Consider the following 22,885-nt stretch of genomic DNA (forward strand, 5'->3'; position numbering starts at 1 on the left):
TATTGTGTAGATTAGGGGGCATTTATCATATCGCTTACTTATTCCCATTTTGTTCACTGTGATCTCTATGATACAAATTTTTAGTTAGAATCGCCAGAATATTGACATTGATCCAAATGAAAATGTTTCTTATTAAGTAGTTGCTGTTTTGGAAAGAAGCACTCTGACTTTCTCAGGGTGTCTGTGAAATAAAATCCTTATGTATATTCAAACTCTCAAGAGAGGAGTGCTGTACACGAAGACACACAGATGGACAGATACACACAAGCACATGTTTACGGGTGGTCTAGTGGGAAGGAGAGTGTTAAATGAGGTTTAATGGGATGAATCGTTAAGAGTATTTGAGACGGACACATAGGCTAATGCATCAGTGTGGTGTGTGTGCACCATGCTGATTTATTCATATAAAACACACACACACACTCTGATACACACATTTGGGATGGGAAGCCATGCTGTTCGTCTTTGAATTGGGTGATTGGTTGTTTGTGGCTTGTGGTGTTAGGTTTAATTTTGTGATGGTTGATTAAGTATGCCTGGTGTTGTACTTAGATTGATGGGTCCGCAAGAATCAGTAGCACACAGAGCAGTTAATGTGTACACACAAATACGCTCGTGCCCGCAGACATGCTTGTTCAGTACATTAGTACATACCTCTGTCACAATCCTATGCGAAATAATCTTTTCTCTCTTTCACATAAAACCAAATGTAAAATCATCCTCCATTCAACAATCTTTGTGAAGTTCAGCAAATTTCAGAATTATCCAGAACATGTCCCTGATTGTTAGCCAGGGGCAGCTGAAGCACACTGCAGCGGGCAGGCAGTCACCTGGTGCTATGACTCACCGTAACCAGATTAGCATGACGAACTGGCCATTTGATTGGCAGTTGAACGGTTGGTGGACAGTAGGGGCTTATCTCCATCTGAGCAGACAGACACGGGCGAGCACTTTTACACAATGGAGTCCCCACATTGCCGCACACGACACATCGCCGCACGGAGTGGGAGAAACGACGCCAAGGCTTTCTCGCCATTCCCCAGACACTCCACCCCCTCCTGCATGCAGTGTCACCACACAAGCAGAGAAGAGCACAGCGCAAGGGGTAATGAGGCTTTTGTCCGTTCACATACACCCGCGCACCCACACATGCCCGGAGATATCCACACAAACGTCAGCAAAATTCTGCTGCTGAGACTTTGTGGAGAGGGGAGACAGGTGAGGCTGGGAGTCTGGACTTCTGTTCAGTTCATTAGTCCAGAGAAAAGAGGTCATGGAGGCTGAAAAATGTTTCAGAAGGAGCAAATAAATGTTAGGAAGGGAAGTCATGGGCATACTGGTGGAGAGAAACATCACATTAGGAGGAATAGATACATTAGAAGGGTGATTTTGTGTGTGTGTGTGTGTGAGAGAGAGAGAGAGAGAGAGAGAGAGAGAGAGAGAGAGAGAGAGACAGCACCACAAAGAGGAGGAATAGAGGAGGAAATCCTTGTAAAGCATAGTCAGATCTCTCTTGTGCACTCCAAGTCTCTTTTGCCCAGTACCTCGCTGTCTTTCTCACCTTTTAATTCTACAGGCAAGATCTTGTCTTCTCAAGCAAGCCATTTTCAGACAGACTGAGCAGTATTTGCGTGCATGCACACACGCACACACGCATACACATACATACACCAGTTGTGAATCATTATCTACCTATATGTGCCCACTGCATTCTAAGATATACATTGGCATGCCTGAAGACACACACACACACACAGACACACACAGAAGCAGGATAAAATGTCTGCCTTGTAAACATCACAGTGGAAAGCCGTAGTCATTTTTAATGCCTGACAAAGTGTCTCCTCAAGCCTGTTAATCAAACAGACCAGAGGAGTCTAAATATTTGCGCTGCTTTCAGGAGTGTAATTAAATAACAATTACTGCTGACTAACTGGCTTTTCCACCACATCTCTGCAGGAGCCTCTGGAGACAGAGCACCAAGACAGGCAGAGTTTTCACAGCTAATAACACACTAATGAAAAATACCTCACACTGTGTGTGCTGGGGGGAGGGGAGGGGGGGTATCCGATTTGGCCACACACCTCACGAGTGCTCAATCTCCTGCGTTCGTTACCATGTTTTCCAACATGAGGAGATGTTGCTATGGATGGCCATTAACCATGCAGAGGGACCGTGATTGCTTTCTCTCTCACTAGTCATTCTTTCTCTTTCCATCCTGCTATCCGTCTTTGACTCCATTTCTCTCTGTCACTCTTAATCATGTTGTTAGGAAAGACTTCTCTCGGCCTTCAATCGAACAGAAGGCTCCCTCATGTCTGCTAATTATCACTAATCATACTAAGGTGGATGGCAGTATCACACAGACACACACACATGCACGCACGCATGCCCTTATACACATTTATTGTATATTCTCTATTATTAATATTCTGCCCTCTGCCACCCTCATTAACCAGATAACTGTAAAATGGTGCATAAAGCCCTGTTTAGGAGCACAGCAAGTTAAGTATTTTTAAAACGTTAAATCATTTTCTCAAACGAATCCCAGGTAGAATTCCATCTTAGTTTCATTGTGAAACTATGAATCTATGTCAAATTAATGCACACGTATCAATGTACTGAGCCACAACAATGTTAAGTATTTTCTTACCTATTGCTCATATTCAGCTTGATTGTCGAGCTCTTCTTGAGTTCACCCAGGTGTGTGTTAGAGTGACACAGGTGTGATAGAGCAGGAAAACACTATCCTGTGGCCCTTCACTCTATTTTGCAAACCCTTTGCAAAGTCAAAAATTTATACCCAAGCACACACAGTGAGTTGAATCCAAACAAAGCATTAGTCTTTATTTCAATTACAAACTTACAATTTTATTAGTTTGATTGATAGATTTAATCAATCAACTCTTGCTTTGACCTTATTGCTCATTGTTTGGGCTGGACATTCAGAATGAGCCGCCCAAATGGCAATGTCATGTCATGTGACCAAATAGGCGGGGCTTCAACAGGAAAGAAATCCTTTCCAGTAGAAGTCCGTACAGCCTGGTTTTTGCTCTCGAGGGGCATTGTTGATGGAGTTCTCTGCTGAGCGCTCCAGTTCCACTTTTAGATCTTGTTGTGCCCCCAGCGTAGACATTTCACTCTCCCGTATCTTGGACTCTGGCAGGGTCAGCCGGGATAGCAAGTCCTCCAACTCTCTCTTACTCCAGTCCTGAGATGGCGTGCAGGAGACGAGAGAAAGAGCAACAAAGAAAGAGTGAGAGAGAGCAAAAGTACTGCAAGACTGAATAGATGTAACTTCCAACATTGTATTTATTTTCAAGATATATTAAAGTCTTGCTGATCAGACCATGTATCTCTTTCCTTCTTTTTGATTATTTATTTGTTGTCACATGCTCTTATGTATATTTTTGCATAGATAAATATTTAAAGAACCTACGTGTGTAGACAGAAAATACAAGCAGTCATCAGTTTAGTCAATAATCCATGAGCAAACTGAATGACATCAGCACAGCAAACCCCTAATGGAGTAGTTATTCAGGCAGCCTGAATCATACTTGTTATGATCATCTACTTGCTTCCTACAGTCTGGAATGTTGGTTTTAGAGAGAGAAATTGAGAATATGATCTGAGATAGAAGTAAAACAAGGTATCCTGTGCAGTTATGTGTGTGTTCCAAAACCCATTTCTGTCTAGCCACATGACAAGATGCTTTCAGAGGTGGGGTTTTGTGTGTGTGTGTGTGTGGGGGGGGGGGGGGGTTCTTTGAGTGATAGGACTTTTTGAGTTTATTTAATGTAATGTTCTGGAGATTGGTATGGTGTTGCAATGACCTGATGAACCCCCAAACCCAAACCCACAAAATAGGTCTGCACTAGCCAGTAAAGCCAACAGCCACAGGCCACATAAAGCCAAAACTGCCGCCAACATTCAGCTTTAGTCGCTAATAAAAGTTTGATTTGAATTTTGATCTGTTTTTTTCCTCTCAGCCCTGCCTCTGGAGATCTGCAGACCAATACAGATCTAACACATCATCTAGAAAGTCAGGTTTTAATGTCAGTACTATAACCAGGTGTGCTAGATAAGGGTTGGATGCAGACTCTGCATGATACAGTCCCACAGGGGTAGGCAGCTCTGCCTTTAAAAATGAATCAACTCCATTTTAAACAGTCTGCACTGTTACATCATTTGCAGAAGCACTAATCATGTGTAATAACTTGTAGGTAAACAGCAAACAAGTACAATAATAAATGGCTTATAGCAAAAGAAAATTGTTAAAACCAGGCCACCTCATTTCTGATTCCATCTCTGTTAAGATGCTAGCAGGAAAAGTTTGCACATTTACACTACTATTAGATGTGCATGTATAGACTTACCTGAATGGCATTTTCTGGTGTATTTGCAAGTATTTGAGAATGGGGTGTGTGTGTGTGTGTATGTGTGTGTGTGCGTGCGTGAATGTGTGTACGTGCGTGCATGCGGCCTAACCTGTGCAGCCATGCCAAGCACCCGGGCCCTTTGCAAAAGCTTGCGCTGTCTTAGGCCCTGGTCCAGTTCCAGGTTCCGCTCCAGGTCCGGCTGGGTGGAAGCTCCACTACTGCACAGCACAAGAGCAAAGCCCAGAAGGGCAAGATAGCACTGCATCACACACATCTTCATCTTCCTCTGGGCTGCTGAGTTTGGCTTACTGAGCGCTCCAACTGTGCTGCTGTTAGCTGCGGTTCTGATTCTGGGAGCCTGGGACCATGCAGAGCTCCTTTTAAAGTTGCCCTCCTCTCCACCGCCTGAGTGACAGCTGCCCAGGTTGCTGGGCAATGCCAGAATGTGATGTCACAAAGCGTCCAGATTCTCCTTGTTCTCTGTGAATGACACTCACCCTCATTAAGACAAGTGAAAGAATATTGACTTTACAATGAGAGGCGCAATAAAACAGTTTGTGTGAATAGGCCAAGTTCCTTTCAGCCAATCTAAGACAAATACAACTGAGAAATGTCTTTGTGTCTACCTTTGTCTCCTCAGTAGGCATACGGTGGCCTAATTAATGATAAAAGCTTCACAAACTCAGCCTTAATGGATTCTGAGTGCGAGCTTCTCAGTATAATTTCTTTACATTTTGGAAAAGACAGATGCGTCACTGTGCTCAGTTGACTGACATGCCCCATTGTTGTACCTCGATCGAGTTTTAATCAGTCAAGTTACGTTTATGCTGCTCATTAAGTACCAAATGTCGAAATGAACTGCGCTTCACGATAAACAGGAGAAACATTAAGGAAGTGTACTGTAAAGAACGATGAAAAGTAAAAAAGCACAAGAGAGCAGTCAGGAACAGCAGCTATGAAACTGAGGGATGTTGAATCAGAGGTAAGAAGGCATTTGGGCTTCACTCAGAGAGAACAGAGCAGGTTCATAGACACAAAACATGGAAGCTGGATGCAAATGAGTGAAAGCGAGAAGATGTTACTTTCTGTGTAGGGTCTGTAGGCACCAGTGCCTTCGAAAGAAAAGGAACACCCTCACTCGCTATTTTTTCCCGTCGGATTCTGAGGGTGTGAATAACTGTTAGAACAGTGCGAGGGGATCTTCTGCATGCCAGGCACTGTCGGGTAAAGGGTCATGTAGAGTTCCAGTGTGCTAAAGAGATGAGAATGGAATTTCATCTCAGCTGATATTGGAGAATGGAGTTAAATCACACTTTAAATTAGATTTTAAACCGTTTTTAAAAGCATGATGTGTAGATACTCGCTCCACAGAGCCACTCTGTAGGTTAACTGAAGTTTTCTTATTATAACAATAATAATAATAACAACAACAACAACAACAATTACATATTTAAACATCTAATCATACATTGAATTTAATATGGTGTAAATAATGTAAATTATTGAACTAAAACAACATATTACTAAAATTATCATAATTTTTTTTAAAGATTAGGAATCTAATTATCATGACAAGCAAAAGCAAATCCCACTCCACCCTCAGCCCCCACCTCAAACACACACCAGTTGAATACAAGTTTACGCACTAAGTGACGGTACACTTACCATCCACAATATGGCCACAAGATAACGTGTCAAGTGTGTACTGACAAACACGAGAGCTCATTATTGATTTATACTTTATTTACATAACATTTTATACACACATTTACATAAATCAGGTGTAGCATAACCTACCTAAGTTACCATTACGATGTGCTTTATATTCACATATGCATCACTATCAATTAATACATTCATTACTATGGCTAACAAAAAATTAATCATGTTAATCAAAAAGATTTTGAACCCCCCCCCCCCAAAAAAATACAAAATTTATTAAGTGTAGCTGTGTACTGCCATCTTGTGGTCACTAGGAAAAAGATGAAAGAAAAGTCCAACAACATTCCCACCTGGAATGCACAGGTTATTCTGGGCTACTGCAAAGCCAATGTTTTCTGTCAGCAGCACTTATATATCACACTTGGCAAATAATGAACAGAACTACATTATCAGTGTTCTATGCTAATAAACCCAAAATTCCTCTTTAACATATACAGGGACATTTTTATCTGTTTTGATCAGGGGTTTAATTAAATATCCTCAAATTGCAAGAGTACTGCCAGTTCAAATATTAAAACAATTTTACATATCAACATGCTGAATATTTACAGTAAAGGATTAAAGCAACAGAAATATCACAAGGTCAACAAAAATAAACAAATTTTTAAATGACTAATATAATATATATTTATGCTGTGTATATATATATATATATATATATATATATATATATATATATATATATATATATATATATATATATATATATATATATATATATATACAGCAGGTGAAATAAGTATTGAACATGTCACCAATTTTCTAAGTACATATATTTCTAAAGGTGCTACTGACATGAAATTCTCACCAGATGTCGGTAACAACCCATCCAATCCACACATGCAAAGAAATCAAACCATAGATGTCCATAAATTATGTGTAATAATGAGAAATGATACAGGGAAAAAGTATTGAACACATTAAGAAACAGAGGTGCAAAAAGCCATGGAAATTCTTAACGCCAGCTGAACTCTATCAGTAATTACACAGCAATCCTGCCACTTAGTGCAAATTAATATCAGCTGGTTCAACTGATGGCCTATAAAAATGTGTCTCCTTACCAAGGTGCCACGTAAGAAGCATCTCAACGATGGGTAAAACCAGTGAGCTCTATCAAGACCTTTGCAACCTTATTGTTGCAAAACATACTGATAGCATTGGTTACAGAAGAATTTCTAAACTACTGAAGGTTTCAGTGAGCACTGTTGGGGCCATAATCCGGAAGTAGAAAGAACTTTATTTCACCATAAACCAGCCACGACCAGGTGCTCCCTGCAAGATTTCAGACAGTTGAGTGAAAATAATTATCAGAAGAGTTGTCCAAGAGGCAAGGACCACCTGTGGAGAGCTACAGAAAGACCTGGAATCAGCAGGTGCAATTGTTTCAAACAATAAGTAATGCACTCAACCTCCATGGCCTGTTGCAACGCTCACCATACAAGACTCCATTGCTGAATAAAAAGCATGTTGAAGTGCGTTTAAAGTTTGCTCAACAACATTTAGACAAGCCTGTGAAATACTGGGAGAATATAGTCAGGTCAGATGAGACCAAAATTGAACTCTTTGGATGCCATAATACACAACATGTTTGGAGGTCAAAAGGCACTGCATATCACCCCAAAAACACCATACCAACAGTGAAGTTTGGAGGTGGGAACATCATGGTGTGGAGCTGTTTTTCAGCATATGGCACTGGCATGCTTCATATAATTGAAGGAAGGATGAATGGACTAATGTTCCGAGACATTCTTGATAAAAAATCTGCTGCCATCTAACAGGATGATGAAGATGAAACGAGGGTGGAAATTTCAGCAAAACAATGAGCCCAAACGCACAGCCAAGGAAACTGGTTTCAGAGAAAGAAAATAAAGCTGCTAGAATGGCCCAGCCAATTACCTGACCTGAATCCAACTGAAAATCTATGGAAGGAACTAAAGCTCAGAGTTCATAGAAGGAGCTCATGGAACCTTTAGGATTTGAAGTTTTTGTGTGGAAGAATGGGCCAAAATCACACCTGAGCAATGCATGCGACTAGTTTCTCCATACAGGAGGCATCTTGAAGCCGGTCATCACCTAGAAAGGCTTTTGTACGAAGTATTAAATAAATTTCAGTAAGCGTGTTCAATACTTTTTCCCTGTGTCATTTCTCATTATTACACATAACCTAATTTATGGACATCTATGGTGGATTGGATGGGTTGTTACCGACATCTGGTACGAATTTCATGTCAATAGCACCTTTAGAAATATATTTACTTAGAAAATTGGTGATGTGTTCAATACTTATTTCACCCGCTGTGTATGTGTGTGTGCGTCTATATATATATATATATATATATATATATATATATATATAGAGAGAGAGAGAGAGAGAGAGAGAGAGAGACAGAGAGAGAGAGAGACAGACAGAGAGAGAGAGAAAGAGAGAGAGCGAGAGAGAGAGAGCACTCGTCAGAGAAGATGACCTTACTCCAGTCCTCTGCGGTCTAATCCTTATGGTCTTTTGCAAACTTCCGTCTGCCTCTTCTATGCTTCTCATTGATGAAGAGCTTTTTTCTAGCTTTGCAGGACTTCAGCCCTGCCTCCAGAAGCCTGTTTCAAACCGTCCTCGCTATGCAATTCAACCCAGCTGCTGGATGCCATTCTTTTTGTAGGTCATTTGAAGTTATCTTACGGTTGTTAAGTGATGTTCGAATGAGGTAGCGATCATCACGGTCGGTAGAGTCGTTTTTGACCTCTGCTAGTCTGTAGCTGTTGTCCCATGTGTTTGCTGTTTGACCTTATTCTTATGAACCGTAGTTTTTGAAATTTTCAACATAGAAGCAACCTGATGCTCTAGAATGACTCTAGAATGATTCTAGATTATAACCACCATACCAAAAATTAAATATTCCCAAACAGAGCACTTGCAGAGGATTATATTAAGACTGATTATAACTGGTTACTGAAATATTACTGATTACTGGGTTTTACAGAAAACCTCCAAGTAGCTGTTGGATTTTGGTTCCAGTGGGAGGTGAATGTATATGAAATGTCCTTCGTTTTTAAGATTCCCACTTATTAAACTTCGCCCTCGTGCCCAGAGCCGAGGCTCTGAACCCTGCCCATAGCCCCTTTCCTCGTGTAGCACTGGTCGAAGGTCATCCACTCAGCGCTTCATCTTTAGGAAAATAAAAGCTAAAAAAGTGGATTTAACATTATCACTTTTAAATCTAAAATATAAAAAACCCATGAAGAATAAAATGTAAACTCTACAGCAGAGTCATGTCATCTCCTAACAAACACAGAGCTTATGCTCAACCACACTAGTTCAGTGCTCTGTTCTGTGTGCAGTGATATGAGTGAGAGAGTGTGTCCTCTGTGTTTGGGTGTGTACGGACATGCATTTTTTCTACCGCTTTTATTTCCATAATAGCACCATTAATTGTGCACCTGCAAAGCATATTCATGTGCAAATACGCACGAATACGCCCATTTTCATAACAAATGCACTATACGTAGTGCTGATTATGGTGGGAGGAAACCTACAGATAACGCCACCATATATCTGGCAAGTTTTTTAACAAATCTAAGAGATTAAGAGATTAAATCTGCATCATTAACAATGTTAATACACCAATAACCTTAACGTACAATGGAAAATATACTAAATCAAACAATACAATAAATAACACAACAAGCCTTTAGAGCTGTAACCAATCCAGCCTCCTCTCTGCCATATCCATCAGGGCAGTAAAATTACAAATGTAAAGAAAATTGCTGGTTTACAGAACATCTGGATGGGAGCACTCTGATCTCATTCTGTGCACATGACATGCCCTTTTGGGCTAATGATACAGTATTATCTGACACATAAACACACAAAAACAATCAAGTAAATTTCAATTTAGCCAACACAGGTGATTCAATTATTTTTCTCAGTATCAGTCTATAACTGAAAGGATAATATAAGGAAGTGAATTAGCCAAATTTATCAAAGTGACGTTCTGTTGATCCTGATTTAAGTGAGAACAATGGGTACAGGTGCTGAACTGGTTCTTTTACCCTGGCCTATGCTTGGATGGCTCAGTGGGAACGTGGGGGAGTTTTAGGTATTAGTCCACAGGTATTGGTCCACAGGTATTGGTCCACAGGTATTGGTCCACAGCCTACTTAGTAATGAATGGCTGTTTACACTCAGTTTTGAATGACTGATAGTACCAAGCCCAAACCTTGCTACATATAAATGGATCATGCAGACCTATCAGCGTTAGATTATCTGAAAGGAGACAGAAATGTTGACTTTGTTGACACAAAAATTAACTTTATAGATTTTGGACAAGAATGAAAAGGAAATATTGGGAACCTCTGAAATTGATGGTGAGGTCGAATATATTTTATTTGTCTTTGATTTTGGAGCATATATGTTAAAGAGTAAAAATGGTCTTAGATGTCTGTCTGTGGTCAAGTTTCCATTCAAGTGATCCTTTTATGAAAATTTCTTGAATGCTTAAAAATGTTTGTTGATATATGTACTGGTACTGTACCCTGGAAGGACATGAACATTTGGTCAATGAAAGTTTGGTCTGATGCATTTCAAGCCAGCCATCATGGTTTCAGCTCCTCATAGGTCTATGCATTAAGTAACCCAAGGGCTTCTGGTCATGGAATCTTCATGCAGACCTTACAGCGGCTGATAATGTTGCCGGGGGAGTCTCCAACCAATGTCTGTGGGACTGGTTTACTGAGGAACAAAAACCCACAGAATGTTCTAGTCAACCCTGACCATCTGATCATCTGAGGCAGACCTACTGCTAATCCCTGGGCTTGCTTGCAAGTTTAAGTGCATTCCTAATATTCTCTATGGTGTTCTAAAGAAAAGCAAGCTCTATAGGTGTTAAGTGTATTACATTAACAATACTTTGGGTCAGATGTGGGTATGTGAGCAGGCACAGGAAAAAATAACTCTTCTTGCTCAAAAGGAATGTGAATTAATGTCTTAATATATAAATCAATATAATAAATAAATATTCATTTTTTCCAAGCTATTTTAAATTTCACTTGCCATGTCATTACAATATTTATTCCTGCTGTTTCATCTTGTTTCAATTTGAGAAATATCTTTCCTTCAAAAAATGCATGTGCTTTACATCTTGTACTCGTACTCGAGATCTGTTTTACCTGAACATCCGGTTGCGATCCACCACTGCCAGCCAGTGGCTGTTGGAATCAAAGGAGTACTTGCAGGTGCCACTGGCATGGCATTCAATAAACGGAACTTTCTGGAACTTCTTCAGACAGGAGCCAGGAGAAGCCAGTGGCTGCCCTGAGCCCTCTGCCTCAGTGCCTGTTTGCTATAGAGACAGAGGGAAAACAAAAATTGTTTTGTGCTTTTTTTGCTTTTCTTACTGAAGTTCCAAGGGTAGGTTTTATTGCTGCGTTTGTAGATGGCAATTGTAAAGTTAAAAAAAAATACCACATCAAAAGACACCATGTCAGACCTTCTGCTATGCGGGACTTTAGATTAGACTGTCTGAACCACTTGGTTTGCTTCTAGAAAGCGTGATATATGAGCTTGTTTCGGTAGAAGGTGGTGGTTTATACCATGACAAATGAGTAGCCACTCCACAGTTCCTGCCAGCCACTAGGGCAATCTTGCTCTGTACTCATCTGGCTGTGTATGACTATGACATTGCCTGAAGCCTCACATACTGAACACCTGGAGCAGAAAGGAAGTTAGAATGGATGTGAGAAAACACTTTTGTATACATTTACGCATATGAGAAAGACAGACAGAGAGAGACAGGCAAATATGTCTGTCTTCATACTATAAATATCAGTGTGAGAACCATGGCTGTCTATGTACCTGCTGATATACTGCGCTAGTGTGGTAGCTGAGGTGTCTCTGGGCATGGGCGTGTCTGTGGACAGCCAGTAAGAGTTCGAGTCTGAGGCTGCATAATAACATGTTTCGTTGGGGTCGCAGAAGAGAAAGGGCACTGTGGAGAACTGCACCAGACAGCTGCCTAGAGTGCCTGCACACACACACACACATGAATACAAATGCATAAGTGCACAGTTACATGGATGGATAAATGCACGCACACACACACACACACACACACACACACACACACACACACTTACAAATGCATAAGTGCACAGTTACATGGATGGATAAATGCACGCACACACACACACACACACACACACACACACACACATGAATACAAATGCATAAGTGCACAGTTACATGGATGGATAAATGCACGCACACACACACACACACACACACACACACACACACACACACACACACACATGAATACAAATGCATAAGTGCACAGTTACATGGATGGATAAATGCACGCGCACACACACACACACACACACACACACACACACACACACACACACATGAATACAAATGCATAAGTGCACAGTTACATGGATGGATAAATGTACGCACACACACACACGCACACACACACACACATGAATACAAATGCATAAGTGCACAGTTACATGGATGGATAAATGCACGCACACACACACACACACACACACACACACACACATGAATACAAATGCATAAGTGCACAGTTACATGGATGGATAAATGCACGCACACACACACACACACACACACACACACGCACACACACACACACACACACACACACACACACACACACACACACACAACATAACATATAGGTATTAGCAACCTAACATTCCGGTGAGGTGTGTGTGTGTGTGTGTGTGTGATTCATACCCAGATCCTGCCCATGTCCCCAGCTGTTTACACTGATATAAAGGAGTGAATATCCAGAGTACATCGTCAAGGTCCCGTCGGGGCACACGGGGTTTTCTTGGCTCTGACTGTGCACGGTGAACAGGAAGCCATCCCTGTATCCATTGGTGATCTGCGCCCCTTCATGTCCCACAGGACCCTTCTGACCCTGAGGACCATCACGACCCTGCTCACCTGTCACAGGATTGGCACACCTGAGCACCAGAGGAGGGCAGAGTAGCCCAAAACTATACTCATGTAAAAGTACTTTTACTTTAAAATAATAATTACACAAGTAGAATTATTACTCAAGTAAAAGTAGTCATTTAAATTATTACTTAAGTTAAAGAAAGAAAGTATCTGTTAAACAGTCTACAGTCACACCAGGCATACATACATATATATATATATATAAGATGTTTCTATTTTTAAAATGGTGCTCTCTTTTGCATGGTTTTTAAGTGAAATTTACTTATGTAATGTGGGAGGGTTGGCAGGATGCAGAAACTAACCATGTAGAACACAGTGATGTTTATTTAACACACCTAACACAACGAAGCCGGAGCACCATACAATACATGGTACACAGCTGAGTGCATCACACACCTGAGCACTATACAATACATGGTACACAGCTGAGTGCATCACACACCTGAGCACTATACAATACATGATACACAGCTGAGTGCATCACACACCTGAGCACTATACAATACATGATACACAGCTGAGTGCATCACACACCTGAGCACTATACAATAAATGGTACACACCTGAGTGCATCACACACCTGAGCACTATGCAATACATGGTACACACCTGAGTGCATCACACACCTGAGCACTATACAATAAATGGTACACTCCTGGGCATTATAGAATACAAGGTATACACTTAAGCGCATCACACACCTGAGTACAATGTACACATCTGAGCACCACATGCTACACAACTGAGCATGTTAAACATCTGAACAACACAATCAACACCTAAACACTAGACAGTGTATTTGACCACTACATATATTTATTTTAACAATATAGAGTACAAAATTAAATATGAACCCTGAACACTGTAAACAATAAACCAGTAGTGTAAACACTGCAATTATCTAGTCAACCCAGTCTATTGGGAATTTTTTCATTTTGCTGTAGAATTTCTCAATAGATTGGGCTAAATAGATAACTGCCCTATCAGGATGTATGTTTGTGATCTAAAACCCAGAACAGCATATGTCATGCAACATGACAATGGGCAAAAACATTTTTGTACATGAACTTCAGAAAACTCTCTTAAATGACACACATGAAGAGCTCTTGCTACAAGAGCTCATGAGAATTGTAGCAGCCCACTCCAACTGTCACGAATGTGTCATTCAAAAACTGGTGTCATCTACCAGTTTATAAGAGCAACTAGGTGAGCGTACAAACTGCATTCCTGCTTTCAAAAGCCAGTAATATAAAATGCAATCACTAGTAGAAAAAAATGCTTTGTTCACAAAAAATCATAACGAATAACAACGAAACATCCTAATTTTTACCTGAAATGTTTTTACTAAATATTTACTTGTCTGGCAGCTCCATGGCTTTAACATCTCTTTCAAAGCATATGCCATATTTATAACTAAGCGTGTGTTTGTGGTAGTGCAGTGGTTAAGGTATGCGACTTGTAATTATAAGGTTGCTAGTTCAACCACCAACACTGCCATGAGGCCACTATTGGGCCCTTGAGCAAGCCCTTAAATTGTGTTCAGTTTTTATTGTAAGTCACTTTGGATAAAAGTCCCAGCTAAATGCTGCAAATGGAAGCTTTGAAACTGTTAATGCTTTGTGAGCAACATTTTTTCACGAAATACTTTTAAGTGCAAAGCAAACCGCTTTCTTAAAACAAAGCTCCCAAATAATTTTAGGAGCCATTCATGCAGAAACCTAGAACCTTTTCATTCATGCATTTACATTTAATCATCACTTCACAGGCTTCACAGTAGCAACAGTTTGTATCTGTCCAAACATATGCACTAAACGCTGGTCTCTCAAGATAGGCTAGACCTCAATGCTTACCTGATAGCCCTGGTAAACCTCTGCTGCCTTTTTCACCAGATGGTCCAGGGACCCCAGGGCTGCCAGCTTGGCCGCTGGCCCCTTCAGGACCTTTTTTCCCTGCATGGAAATGGGACAGACATTGATGATGATGTTTTTATTCTTCACATGGTCTTGGTGACAGAGCAGGAATGCTCTGAACGCTCCTGTCCTGAACGTGTGTACACACCTCGCTTCGCTGGTGTGTGTGTATTTGTGTGGTGTCTTTGTGAATGTATGTGGATACAGTATGCTCCTTTTTGTGTGTGCTGTCCTGTGGAGACCTTTTAGCCCAGAGGGTCCGACTGGCCCGTCTGGTCCAACACCTCCTATTCCTCCTTGCTGCCCAGGTGGACCTGGATCTCCAGGGTGAGCTTTTAATTGGTACACCATATCAGGGCCTTTCACACCTGAACAGAACAATAAGGACAAACATTTACTGCATCAGCTAGTTTTGATTCTGTCCCAACGAGCATAGACAGGTGCACTTTGGCACAGTACTGACCCCCTTGCTGGAGACTTGCATGTGCTTCTTGTTCTTTCTTGTATTAATCTCGTTCTATGCCCATGACACATTTTATTTAATTAATTTCTACATCAAAACTCTTATAGGAACTAAAAATATTCATTTCAATATCAGTCCGGACCAACATGCAAAGCAAAATTGCTTAGCTACTTTCCAAATTTTAGATTAGATTATATATTGAACTTGTATTCAAAATACATTAAATTGTCTCCCACCAAAAAAAAAAGCCCTTTTTCTGGCTATTATAGTTTTGCAAAGCCTCACCAGGACATCCTTGAAGTCCTTTTGGTCCTGCAAATCCTGCTGGGCCGCTTAACCCTACATTTCCCTTTTGACCTGAGAAAGATAAACACACACACACATGCTCATTGCTCCCCATGTGACAGCGTTACTCCATGAGCGACCTTAGACTAGACAATTAGACTAGACTCCTCTGTAACAGCTGATGTAGAAGACACTACAGTGCACAGAGACTCCACCAGTCTATCAGTTACCCCTACACATCTGGAGAATTAGATGCATTAGACGCATAACTGTTTTCATCCTAAAGTATGGAACAAGTTTTACAGATCTTCATAACATTTAATTCTACTACTACAGTATTTACCCTTGGCAATATAGCTAACATTAGCTACACTGTTGTTATGTTATTTACATTGATGGGGAGATACCAAAGCCATGCTAAATGACAACAACGGTGTAGTTAATGTTACTAAGTAGATAGCTAGTAATGCTACAAAATTACCTAGCTCTAATGTTAGCTATTTAGCCAAGGGTAACTAGTTACCTAGGTAACAGGTATGCTCAGTATGGTGGAAATAATGTAAGCATATTATCTAATTATCTGAAAATATCTAATTATATACATTCTTACATCTATCCTTGATTAGCAGCCAGAAACGTCTCTTAAGTGACAGATATTTTAATCACATTGAAACAACGTTGTGTTTGCTACTGTGTAATAGCAACTCATTGTTTTGGCATCTTACCGCGAAGTCCAACTTCACCCTTTAGCCCTCTGTCTCCTTTGTTACCAAGTCCTTTACTCCCTTTATAACCCTGTAAATTCAGCAAGTGTTTTTTAGATTTGTGCTACAGAGCCATTCTTCTAATATTTCAATTTTTTTTTTTAAATCAGGATATTCTATTATGTAGCCTAACATACTATTGTAACCGCTGTAATGGGTGGAAACACCAGCGCGCTGCCACCAGAGGGAGCCTACGAGCTGGGCTCGAATCGCTGCTCGTTAGCTTGAGCTGCCTCACGTGGACCCACCGTATATAACAGCTTCACAAAGGCCACTCTGTGTGAAGCCTTGGTGTGTGCAACATGTACCCTATGCTCGTTGGTGATTGGGCCTCTAAAGTATGAGATTCTCTGCTTGTCTTTCTCACCTGTTCTATGAGGGACAGGCTTCCTTTGTGTTTAGCTCAAGTTGTTTCTTAAGGGGTCTTGTCCCCTTTCTTTCACCTATAGAGTCATGGATAGAGTCTGGGTCCCTAACTTGGGCAGACCCTGGTTCACTCACTGCACCAGACAAGTCTAGTGAGGCTTTGTTCCAATTTTTTTTTTTTAGTTATAAGTGGCTTGCTCACCTGTAAATCCATCCTCCACTATGCCTCCACTAAGCACTGTCCACGCTTCCTAAGTTGGTCACTCCCAAGTTCCCCTCAATTTCAGCTGTGTGCTCTTAGTTCTCCACTCCTTCAGCTAAAACCCTGTGCCTGAGGCCTGGTTTCTTTTTCAGTACTGCCTCTTTCTCCATTCTCCTTCCTTGCTCCTTCTCATCTACAGTCAGGTCCGTCTAGGTGGTCCTACCCTCCTAGAGTGTCCACCAGGGGTGCTTCGCCCCTGTACACACATCCCTCTGTTAATTTTAATCATGAAAAAGATCCACGATGATGAAATGTACTTATTGTGTGTGAATAAATGTCTTGTCTGCTACTTTTGGGGAACATGCCTTGAACTGTTAAACTATAGTTAATAAATTGATGCATCTTTTTGCCATATGACAGTAAATATGATAACTAGTGTTAAGTTATAAAATTGAAATACTTGTCATAGTTGGAGTGATTATGAACAGTGGAAAAACAAAGTGTGAGGATTTTCTTTTAGGTACTCACTGATACCCCCAATAGGCCAATATCTCCTCTGACACCAGGAGGTCCATCTTGGCCTACTGCCCCATTGTGGCCCTTATCACCTTTCCACCCTGGGCTACAGGGCCCGGGAGGACCACGTTGCCCTGGGCAACCTTCATGGCACACACATACACATGCATATGACACACATCTTAATTGCCCTAAAATACCACATGGATGTATTTCACTCTTGTAATCATTTTACGAGTGTTTGTGTTTCAGTGTTACATGGTGAAGTGGTGGCCAACTGAAAAGAAGGCAACTTTTCTTAAATAAACCATCAACCTTCTGTTTGTAGCACAGTAATAATGACCAGCTCACCTGGTTCACCTGGTGGTGCAATGCCACCTTGGTGTCCCTTGGGCCCTTCCACACATCGTCCATTTAAGCCGGGCTTCCCAGGCAATCCTGGGGGTCCTTGCGGACCTGTGGGCCCTCTGTCCCCCGCAGGGCCACATTCAGCCGGTGGTCCTATGTCGCCATCATACCCTGGCTCCCCTACAGGGCCTGACCATGCCAGACAGACCATTCAAAAGAGACAGAAATTAAACAAGTGAACATGCTTCTGTCATTTTTTAATTTTAGTTTAATTTTAATTTTCTATACAATTATGTCTATATCACAAACTTTGTTTACTACAAAGTAGTACACTGCAGCTACTCTCTGGATTTATGTGAAATATTGTAACCAGCCTTCAGTGTGCAACAGCGCAGGTCAGGGGTAGGAGCTGCACTGACCCAATACACCACCAGTACTTTATATTCATAAGAGCCATAAGATTTACCCACTTCATGCATTACGTTAATCAAGTAAGCAACTATAGCTTTATTTATAGCAAAATAATAACTGATGTTAAAAAGCAATTAATGCCAGTTAGTAAGGATGATTAGTAACAAAACAATCACCTTTTGCACCTTTCTCTCCATTTGGCCCAAAAGATCCATATCCAGGAGCTTTAAATGGCAAAACATAATTCAATATCATTCAAAAGTCGATGTTTGTTCGTGTGTGTAAGCATGTGTGTGCAGAAGTGTGCATGTGCACTTCATCTGTGACAGACACCTGTGTTCACGTACACCCTGCTGTCTGAACACCCTGCTGTCTGTGTACATGTCTGTGTGCAGCCCTGACACTGTGGATACACTCGCCATGCTGGCATGAAAAAAACCTGAAGGAACAGGTTTGTGTGCAAGTAGTCCTTTACCCCCTGCCTCTCCTTGGCCCCCGGGTGGTCCAGGAATACCGTCTCGGCCCTGGTTTCCTTTATATCCTGGAGGCCCAGGTACACCTGCTGGCCCTGGGGAGCCTGAGACCCAGTGAAACCAGACACAGATAGGAGAATGCTTTCTGGAATTGCTGGTGCCCTTCCAATGGATGAACCTCAACTTTCATACTCATCATTTGAGAAAACACATGCACAAAATGACAATAAAACATGTTTACTGAATGGGGTACCTGGTGGGCCCTTCAGGCCTGGAAACCCTGGGGGGCCTGGTGGTCCATCATAGCCTTTATCGCCAGGTAGTCCTTGGTGTCCTGGGAGAGAGAGAGAGAGAGAGAGAGAGAGAGAGAGAAAGAAAGAACAGGAAAAAGAAAGTAAAAAGAGAAAGATCAAGGGACCTCTTTTTACACTATATATATATATATATATTTCTATGTTTGAGAAAGAGAGTGGATTGAATGAACAGGAAACTCTGACTCCCTGTGATGCTTGAGAATGACTTCAGTGGGTAACAATGTTATCCATTAGGTCAGAGACAGTGATCTGGGCAAAGGGAAAAAGGGAGGAGCCTTGGACCACAGAGGAAAGAAAAGTACCTGGCGTTCCTGGTGGCCCTTTACCTCCTCGTGCTCCGCTGGACCCATCTGGGCCCAGACCCCCAGGAGGGCCACACGACCCTTTCTCTCCCTTTTGGCCTGTACTTCCTTGTGAACCTTGCTCACCCTGAGAAGGACAGACAGAGAGAGGAAGAAAGAACTACTGTAGTGGAATCATCATGAAAAACTAACAGCTAAATATCTAACAAATAATTACAAATGCTACCTGTGATGGCAGTTTAGTCGGACCAATTAATAAGAATGAGTTTGTTATTTCTAATAATGAGATCTTATTTTCTCATGAGATGTGCACTGGTCATTGTAAAGGGCACCTTCTCTCCAGCATATCCTGTGCTTCCTGGCCCAGGGCTGCTGGGTTCACCTTTCATCCCTTTGAGTCCCTTTGGACCTGGATATCCAGGGGGTCCACGTGGTCCTTTGACACCAGGCAAACCCTTGTGACCTTTGATACCTGGCACAGAAGTGAAGGAGAGACACTGAATTTCAAGAACAAGTGACCCCATCAGGATCTATGCAAGGCCATGCAGATGGAGAGCAGGCAAACATAGCGAGCTCTAGGGAAACCATTGCCTATGCATCTGCAAATATTACCTGGCAACCCCGTATGTCCAGGATCCCCTACTAGGCCAGGGAAACCAGGGTCACCCGGGACCCCATCGCCCCCTGGGTCTCCATCAGGACCTGTGGGGGACAGAGTGAAGAAAGAGACAGAAGAGAGAAAACATGTAAGAAAAAGAGAAACTATGAGCACGAAAGAGTGCAAGATAAATAACGGAAGATGATTTGAGAAAGAATGGGGGAGGAATAAATAGAGAGAAAACAGGTGAAAAAAACATGGGAACAAGAATAAGAGGTAAACTGTAAGGAAAAGAGAGGAAGAGGGAGTGAGAAAACAATGAGAGCATTGTGAGATGGTGAAGCAGGAAAACAATGAGAGCATTGTGAGATGGTGAAGCAGGAAAACAATGAGAGCATTGTGAGATGGTGAAGAAGGAAAACAATGAGAGCATTGTGAGATGGTGAAGCAGGAAAACAATGAGAGCATTGTGAGATGGTGAAGCAGGAAAACAATGAGAGCATTGTGAGATGGTGAAGCAGGAAAACAATGAGAGCATTGTGAGATGGTGAAGCAGGAAAACAATGAGAGCATTGTGAGATGGTGAAGCAGGAAAACAATGAGAGCATTGTGAGATGGTGAAGCAGGAAAAGGTGTAACCGAAGATAATGAGACATTTAGTTGTTTTACAGAGTTTGCTACAGTTCTGGTTTTAAACTGTACTGGAGATTTTTACCCTGTGGCCCAGGCAGACCTGGAACTCCATTTTTCCCACTGTTGCCAACGGGACCTGGGTCTCCAACATCCCCTTTGGACCCGGTAGGCCCAGTACCACCTACACGATGCCAAAGACACCAAATAGAAGGTCATAGGCTACATACAGCATTCGTTTTAGTGGTGCTCTACCATGTCAAAACTGTGAACTGCTTGAAAATAGGTGGGGACATCTTACTGTTTCATCAACATGAACACAGTTTATACAGAACAGGGACTATGCAGCGCATGTCATGGATTTCTCCATCTGAGATTCTTACAGGCCTACTATATGTAGAATTAGTTTCCTCTGTTTTTATTTTCAGGTTTTTTTGTGGGTGAGGGGTTGTATTTCTTGTAGGGTTTTTTTTTTCTGTGGCTGTTTTGATTTTATTTTTAAATAAAGAGCTTCATTCTATAACGTTCCAAGCACAAACCGAAATGGAGTCGCAGGCAATATGGTGAATGCAGTTTAATAAAGAACACACGTAGTCCACAGTGATCCAAAGAACATAAATCAAGGTTGTAAATACACAAAAGCATTCAGCAAAGCAAACCAAACAGACAGGAAACAGGCAAAGAGGGTAATCCAGTTAAACGTGGAGATCTAATAACAGATGAAACAGACGTGATAACAAATGGCTCAGGAACATAAGACGAGTTGACGAGACTTCACAACAACAGAACACAAACACGGGATTTACAAAGACTTACGAGGTCTAACGAAATACTAACTAGAGGGTGAAACCAAAAGGAACCAAAACAAGGAAACAAAACCAGGAGGTAAATAAATATAGTGGCGTTGCCTTGGGAACCATGATGCCAGGGCAGGGTCCCCTGCACTCTTCTTTTAGCATGTCATAGATTTAGGTCTTTAGCTCTTAAGCCATTTATGGATTTATAAGCATGCATAAACATCTATTTGTCTATATTTCTGAGATGGTAGAATGCTGGTATTAGGTATTGCGTTAATGTGTCTGCATAAGCTAAGCTCTCAGTTGATAAGATAACCTCTGAGTTCATTAAAAGCTAAGATCTCAGTTAATTTGTAAGGTATGATATTTGGAGCCTTGGAGTCAAGGAACACTCTAACTTTATGTTCTGTGCATTTACTCAGTAAGTCTATGGGACCATAGTTGCTAGTCAGAAATGTTATGTATACCTGGTTATCAACTGCATAGCTATAGTGGACATTTTTGTTATCTTGCAAAATCTGACTTAAAGGGAGCATGTAAAATCTGAATTTTAATTACTTATTTTAGTTATTGTACTAATACAGTTACTGTATATTGTCTTTACCTGAGATTCCAGATACTCCAGGATCTCCAGGAGAGTGATTTTGTATTGTTTTCCCTTTGTGCCCTGGTTCACCAGGTGCTCCTACATCCCCTTGGATACCTCGGTAACCTGATGCCCCATCAGCACCCATCACACCTGCAAACAGACATCATCACTGTCATCTTTATCGTGTGTGTGTGTGTGCATGCACAAATAGGTGTGCATATCTGCACCTTTAGGTCCAGGCCGTCCAGGAAGTCCAGGATGTCCAGGAGGCCCAGAAGGACCACTGCGTCCGGGAGGTCCCTGATCCCCTCGATGGCCTGGAAACAAACACTGCCCTCAGAACCAGAACCCACCTGCATATTTTGGACTATTCTTTGTACATGTGTGTGCGCGTTCTGTTCATCTGAGACTTTGACACTGAACTTACTACAGAAAGAAAAGCTTTATAGAGCTAACAGCCTTAAGTAATGTTGGTACCACGACTATGTGGAACAGGTCTCCTATCCACAATGTCTATATCCAGCATGTGTGTGTGTGCGTGTGTGAGTGAGTGAGTGTGTGTGTGTGTGTGTGTGTGTGTGTGTGTGTGTGTGAGTGTGTGTGATTGTGTGTGTGTGTGTGTGAGTGAGTGTGTGTGATTGTGTGTGTGTGTGTGTGTGTGTGTGAGTGAGTGTGTGTGAGTAAGTGTGTGTGTTTGTGTGTGAGTGAGTGTCTGTGTGTGTGTGTTTGTGTGTGTGTGTGTGTGTGTGTGTGTGTGTGAGTGAGTGTGTGTGATTGTGTGTGTGTGTGTGTGTGTGTGTGTGTGAGTGAGTGTGTGTGAGTAAGTGTGTGTGT

General features: G+C 41.6%; 2 protein-coding genes across 3 annotated transcripts in view; both read right to left on the minus strand.

Annotated features, from left to right (window-relative positions):
* Positions 1–2,911: 2,911 nt before the first annotated feature.
* Positions 2,912–4,707, minus strand: sst1.2 (somatostatin 1, tandem duplicate 2). The gene is made up of 2 exons (XM_027028406.2): positions 4,489–4,707; positions 2,912–3,211 (listed from the first exon to the last, which is right to left on the minus strand). Exons 1-2 carry the CDS (start codon positions 4,657–4,659, stop codon positions 3,002–3,004), a joined length of 381 nt encoding a protein of 126 aa, XP_026884207.1. The 5' UTR covers positions 4,660–4,707; the 3' UTR covers positions 2,912–3,001.
* Positions 4,708–8,491: 3,784 nt separating this feature from the next.
* Positions 8,492–22,885, minus strand: part of col4a3 (collagen, type IV, alpha 3) — a 44,858-nt gene continuing 30,464 nt past the window's right edge. For both annotated transcript variants that reach the window (XM_081700590.1, XM_081700589.1), the window contains exons 33-52: positions 22,279–22,368; positions 22,067–22,201; positions 20,751–20,849; positions 20,050–20,139; positions 19,770–19,909; positions 19,438–19,564; positions 19,075–19,155; positions 18,824–18,925; positions 18,525–18,572; positions 17,941–18,126; positions 17,602–17,732; positions 16,467–16,536; positions 15,742–15,813; positions 15,236–15,361; positions 14,934–15,032; positions 12,856–13,068; positions 11,947–12,115; positions 11,685–11,799; positions 11,262–11,434; positions 8,492–10,824 (exon numbers count right to left, since the gene is read on the minus strand). In XM_081700590.1, coding sequence (XP_081556716.1) covers positions 10,743–10,824; positions 11,262–11,434; positions 11,685–11,799; positions 11,947–12,115; positions 12,856–13,068; positions 14,934–15,032; positions 15,236–15,361; positions 15,742–15,813; positions 16,467–16,536; positions 17,602–17,732; positions 17,941–18,126; positions 18,525–18,572; positions 18,824–18,925; positions 19,075–19,155; positions 19,438–19,564; positions 19,770–19,909; positions 20,050–20,139; positions 20,751–20,849; positions 22,067–22,201; positions 22,279–22,368 — 2,348 coding nt within the window. In that variant the 3' untranslated portion in view covers positions 8,492–10,742. The remainder of the gene's footprint in view (positions 10,825–11,261; positions 11,435–11,684; positions 11,800–11,946; positions 12,116–12,855; positions 13,069–14,933; positions 15,033–15,235; positions 15,362–15,741; positions 15,814–16,466; positions 16,537–17,601; positions 17,733–17,940; positions 18,127–18,524; positions 18,573–18,823; positions 18,926–19,074; positions 19,156–19,437; positions 19,565–19,769; positions 19,910–20,049; positions 20,140–20,750; positions 20,850–22,066; positions 22,202–22,278; positions 22,369–22,885) is intronic.

This window comes from Electrophorus electricus, chromosome 17 (genome assembly GCF_041902795.1).
Source record: "Electrophorus electricus isolate QZ-2024a chromosome 17, ASM4190279v1, whole genome shotgun sequence".
NCBI classification, from domain to species: Eukaryota; Metazoa; Chordata; class Actinopteri; order Gymnotiformes; family Gymnotidae; genus Electrophorus; species Electrophorus electricus.